At 35.7% G+C, this 6000-nt stretch overlaps 1 protein-coding gene across 5 annotated transcripts in view; it reads left to right on the forward strand.

The window, feature by feature from the left end:
• Window positions 1-5076, forward strand: part of ATP13A3 (ATPase 13A3) — a 79483-nt gene extending 74407 nt beyond the window's left edge. For all 5 annotated transcript variants that reach the window (XM_019957746.2, XM_019957783.2, XM_019957773.2 and 2 more), the window contains one exon: window positions 1663-5076. In XM_019957746.2, coding sequence (XP_019813305.1) covers window positions 1663-1860 — 198 coding nt within the window. In that variant the 3' untranslated portion in view covers window positions 1861-5076. The remainder of the gene's footprint in view (window positions 1-1662) is intronic.
• The last annotated feature ends 924 nt before the right edge of the window (window positions 5077-6000 follow it).

Below are 6000 nucleotides of genomic sequence, written 5' to 3' on the forward strand. Positions count from 1 at the left end.
CGCTTGGTAATGGTGCAGCTTACTGTGTTTTGTCGACAAGAGTAAACTAGAAGGCCTTTAAAAGCACGTCGTTATGGTGTCTGTACATTTCATGGGGTTGCAAAAAGCCAGACACAACTGAGCGGCATTCACTTCTTTCGTGGTGTCTTACGTTCCTGCACGTGCTCTGCCGCGTGCCCATCCCCAGTTTTGAAGGGAGAGAGAGTAGTAGGTCCTGGAGACCTACCGAGTAAAAGTATGAAGAAATTTAAAAAGGTTTTCATTTTAAAGTATTTTTGCTGTTCTCCATTGGCCAATTGAGAAACCTGTGTTTCAGGATCTGTGTTACATCAAATTTGTCTTTCTCCATCATGAAGGTGTTTTGAGAGTTAACATTAGAATGTCTTTGTCAGTTATTCCATTCCGTGAGATTACAGGTGATCCTTGAATATGTCAAGGATTAGGATCGCTGACCCTCCCTGCAGCTGTAAATCTGCCAAGATTTATATAACTTATAATTAAAGAACCCTCAGATAATGGGGTCCCTCCGTACCTTCAGATTCACCCAATCATGGATCATGTGGTACTGTACTGTTTACTGAAAAAATCCACGTGTAAGTGGACCTGCACAGGTTCAAACCCATGTTGCTCAAGGGTCATCTTTACTGCAGTTGAGATTATACCTGGTTGAAGCCTGGGTTATATGTTGATGGCAAAACAAAACAACCTAGGGTTTAAATTTTCTTTGTAGAAGAAACAGTCAAAGTAATTTAAGGATTGACTGTTCTTCAGAGATGAAAGTAACTACAGATCTCAGTATAGTCATTTGGTTTTATTTCCAGTTTCAATTAAGACAAATTCTGAGGACCTGTATTGAATTTACATTTTTTGTACAGTAACCAGGAACTCTGCTTTCTTGTTCTCCAAGAACTATCTAAGATCACATTCAGTAAAAACATTAGGATTGATCAGAAGGATTTCTGTGACAGCAGAGCTTTTTATAGTGAAGTATTACTAAGAAATAGTACTTACTTTATACCTCTCTTTCCAGTTGTGGAGGACCAAGGGGAAACCATCGTTATAAAATAAATTTGTTTTTTTATGTTAATGAGAATGTGGTTTTAAAAGAAGTGATAGACATTAAACATGATCTAAGCTCTGATTTTGACCTAACAATATTTAAATAATACTTTGAAAGCTGATGCTAACAGTAGCAGTGGTATCTTTATACCATTTTCTTCCAAAAATGATCTGGTGGTTAAGTTGCTAGAAGCAATAGCACCAAAAGATAGTTGGGGCTTTCATATAATATTAACAATTTTTTCTCTTTCTGAATAGTTTAAAGTTATTCTCAATACATTAGATGTTTTATGTAATGGAATCATAGCCTCCAGTTATACAAGTTATTTTTTAAATGTGTATGCGTACAAGAGGAGATAGGAACATAGAACTAAATAAAATGAAGTAAATGACATAGATAATTTTAAAACTGTACTCTTAAAAAAAATAATGTTCCTAATTAATTGAAAGCTGACTTTTTAAAGCATTTTTTTTTCATGATTTCTTGCGCTCAGAAGTCATTTCCTCTTATTTTTCTGTGCTGATGAACTATGCTTTAACAAAACTGTTAAAAACAGCAGCTCTTAATTTACTGGGTGTACCTTTTTTTCCTTATGTTCTTAGGAGTCGATGGATTGGTGGGAGAAATGCTGCTTGTCTTGGGCCCTGAACTGTAGGAAGAAGATGCCAAAGGCCAAGTACATGTATCTGGCTCAGGAGCTCTTGGTTGACCCGGAATGGCCGCCAAAACCTCAAACAACAACAGAAGCTAAAGCTTTAGTAAAGGAGAATGGGTCATGTCAGATCATCACCATAACCTAGCAGTGAATCGGGCTCAGTGGCATTCTAGTAGCAGTATTGAGGAGAGTGTAAATGTAGGACTGTATCTGATCCTGTGTGTCAGAATGGCACCCTTTCAGTTTGTACCCTTCCAATATAGTAGCTGATTGAGAGTTTTTTTTTTTAAACAAAAACAAAAAGAAATTGGCCTGCCAGTTAAATAATTAATTATCTATAAAGTCCTATACCTTCATTCAGTAACTCTAAAATATTATATTTCCAGAACTTGCTTCCTTGTTACCCTCCAGTGATGCTCTATAGGGTAGAGAAGAAAGTTGGTATCTGAAAGGTGTTTAGATATTATTTTCTAAGACTTATTAGTTTATGCCTTTATTTTCACAGCCCCCTTTTTAGAAAAAGTCATCATTTATATACAGTCCCTAAATTTGTGATTGATAAATAAAATGGGTGTTAGTTAGCCTCCAATGAAAATAGGTAAAAAGCCCGTTTTCATTTGATTTCAGTATTTCTCCCAAAGAAAACTTTGTATACATACACCAGTTCCCTTTGATAGCCTAGAGTTAGGAGTGAGTCTAGGATGTTGCTTATAGAACAACTCAGGTAATTTCCATTTATGGTTTTATATTTTCTGTACAGACTGCCTAGGTTTTATTTTTCTATCAGCAAGGTGCTTCACTGCCTTCTTGAGATGTCCCTCAAAGCTATTAAGTGCATCTTGGACTACGTCTGGTGTCAGTAGTGTAATTTGCTTTAGTTATATGTTTAAATATTTTTCAGTAGGAAGAAAGCTTATTTCTTTTGGCAGTAGATGTAGATCTGTCTTTCTAATATCCCTTCATACCTGTTTTTTACCCCCTCTCAGGTTTTATATTATTTTAAATGCCTTTTTATTTTTATTTACGTCTCTTATTACCTAAAGACATAGGATAATTGTCTTTTGGTTTTTTGTGTTTTAGTTTTGGAGTTAGAATTTTCCCTCTTAAAATTTTAAAGGTTTGATGTAGGTCTCTCCTGTCAATAATGAGGCTTAGAAAATGAGCAGCTTTGAATGACTGCTTTTTTTTCAAACCAGTATGAACCTGGTGAGTTTGTTTTATGCCATTAGGTGGCGCCACAGGTCAGAGCATACCTATTTTGGATTGAGTGTTTGCAAATGAACATACTGGGTTGTGGAAATTTCTGGGAGAAAAAAAATGAAGTTCAAAAAAAAAAAACCATTCATTGAGCCAAAAGAAATGTGGAACATGTTTTTCACCTTTCTGTTTTTCCTGGTTAGCGTTTAAATTCTAAACAAAATTAAGGTGATTTAAAAATGTCTTTATAGGTAAGATCCAGTAGTTTGGCAAAGCCGAGTTCTGATAAACAGGACAACTGATACTGCTGTAAAGTAGCTACTAAACTACTAAGACTGTATGATCTTATCCTTTGTTCTTCCTTGACCAGTAGCATGCTTGTGCTTTCTGCTTCTAGCTGATCATTATCTTCCTGATACATATTTACCAATTTGATCACATGTTACCCAGAACCGTAGAACCACATGGTTCTCATTTTTTATGCTGCAGAGACCTGATGATGTTTGGTAACTGTAGAAAAATGTAAGTTACACTCAGGATCACTGTTACTGCTATGGCCACTGATGATTCTTACAAAAACATAATCGAAGTTTTCCATCAAAAAGTATGATACTATATTAATACACATTAGATGATAAGAACAGTTGTTCCATGAATGATTCTATGAAGCTATGCATCTTAGACCTCTTGAGCTGTGAATTAGCACTTTTTTCTATAGTTACTCTTTTAATCATTTTATAATTTCCACATTCAATTCACTTTCAATACATATGAGTGTATCCTTTGATTTAAATACTGAAGCATATAATTAATTGCTAAGTAGCAGCTTAAAATCCAATTATTAGATTGTATTTAACATCCTTAAGAGCATGATCATAAAAGAGCTATATTTTTGACACCCTCCCCCCTTTTTTAACTTTTAGATTTTATAAGGGTTTTATATCACATCTTCCCATATTGTTTTCAGAGGAATGAGGTTTTTAGGTAGGTAGACAAAGCATTTGTAGGAGGTTAGATTTGAATATAGACAGGGTGGGTTGTTCAGGTGGTTATTGGATGGCTTCCAGAATGTGATTTGAAGAATGTCTGTGAGTTCAGGTGTGGGTCCTGTTCAGTGCCATAGATAGAGTCCTCTCTCTGTAGGTCACCATTACATAGTAATTTCGATTCTGAATTTCACATTAAATTATTTGAGTGTATACAGATCTAAATTTTAAAATCTGTACATATATTATTTTGATGTATTAAGATTAATAAATATTGCTGATTTAAATTTTATTTATGCATATACTTAAAGGACAGAAATGTCCAGAAAAGTAATTGTTAAATAATATGTAACTTTTTAACTTTTTAAATAAATAACAAGATTTTTAATGTGTGTCTCCCTCAGGGTTGTTTAAAGTTTTTTTTTTTCCCCTCCCTCAAATATAAATAGTGGTAACTATATGTTTTGTAACTTTTAGCACCAACTGCTGTAAAGCGATGCTGCAAATAATGCTTGAATAAAAAGTGGCTAAGCCAACAATAAAATAAAAACTTTTTATATTAGTTTTGTAATCCCTACATTGGAAAGCTTTCCAAATTCTACTTGCATTTAAATAAAACTGTTGCAGTTTTTACTATTTATTTTGTTTCCCATGTTTAAGAAAATAACTGCACAGTTTCAAAGGCATGGAAAATTATATCAGCCTTTATGTACTCTGTTCCCAAAATGGCAGTGTCTAGAGAAGAGCAGAATTCCAGCTTTAGAAAACATTCTAAGATTTCACGCATGCAGTTTGGACATATCTGAAAATAGACTTTTGTATATTTGTGGTGGGAGGTGGTTGGGAACTTTTAACAAAATGTTAATTTTTGTACAGTCTGTGGGCATTTACACATATTTTTAATGCATTAAGATTTGGTAATTATGTGCACATTAAATTAATAGTTACTTTCTGTTATGATTTGTGAATTCCCTAAGACTTTGGATTTTTTTAAGTAACTTTATATCAGAAATGATACTGCATCTTTATATTTTTAAAATTGTATTGCTGCTCAAGAATGGTACCCTGATGTCAAAAAGGCATACATTCAAATTGTACATTCAGCACTGTAAATAACCTTATGAATTTTTTTTTGATTGAAGCTGATCAAAATAAAGATTTAAATGAATGATACAACATTTCTTTTTTTCTGTGTCTTTATATACATCTGTTTGCTCTTCAGTTACATGAATACTGCCCACTCTGGATTTATTTTCCTGCTTAATATTTCTCCTGTTTCTTTTTTTTAACTTTGAATTTTTCAAGAAAACAATGCACCTTTCCACATGTCACATGTCTGTGACCAGCCCATGGTAACCCATCAGTCAGATGCATTGTAGAGCCAAATGTTAGTATCAGGAGATCTGAGGGAAATGGTGAAATAGAAGACTAAGGACTCAGCATTTATTGATAGTTAGGAAGATCAAACTAAAAGCTAATGCCATGTACGCCATGGTACACTTGAGATGAAGTGGCACCCATGAATGTGAAAAGAGCACTCCATGGAGTGGGAAAACTTGGAACTAACTACTGACCATAGGAATCCCAGAGAGGGCAGGCTGTACCTGGCCTTCTGTTTGGGTGGGAGGGCTTTCCTTGTATCATAGGTTCTGCAGGAGCTCTGTGTCTTCTGTGAGCCATGTGGATGGTTGCATGGTGTAAGACCTAGTTTGAGCCCAAGTTCCTTCCATTCAGTGTGGGTTGATCCTGTCCCTTGCACCACAGCCTGCTGGTGGTGGTACAGTTGTGCTTGTCTCTCCATCCTCTTCCCCCTCCATCAATTCCAGGTGTATATTGCAGGAGAGGACAGAGGGAGTCCTAGGAGTTTGAATGAGATTGTCCCCATGCCAAGTTGGGGTTGTGGTTACTCTCCAAGCACAGAGAGATCCCTGCTGTGCCCTGGCCTTGGAATCCTCCCCTCCATGGAGGAAGAAAAGCATATCTCATTCCGGTGGATAACCTGCTTTTGAATGGCCAAACCCTGTAAGCCAGGGTTCTGTGACTTTGATCCGGAAGCTGCCACTTAGGACAGCAGGTTCCTGACTTGTTTCATGGATTCAAAA

The sequence above is a fragment of the Bos indicus genome, chromosome 1 (genome assembly GCF_029378745.1).
Source record: "Bos indicus isolate NIAB-ARS_2022 breed Sahiwal x Tharparkar chromosome 1, NIAB-ARS_B.indTharparkar_mat_pri_1.0, whole genome shotgun sequence".
NCBI classification, from domain to species: domain Eukaryota; kingdom Metazoa; phylum Chordata; class Mammalia; order Artiodactyla; family Bovidae; genus Bos; species Bos indicus.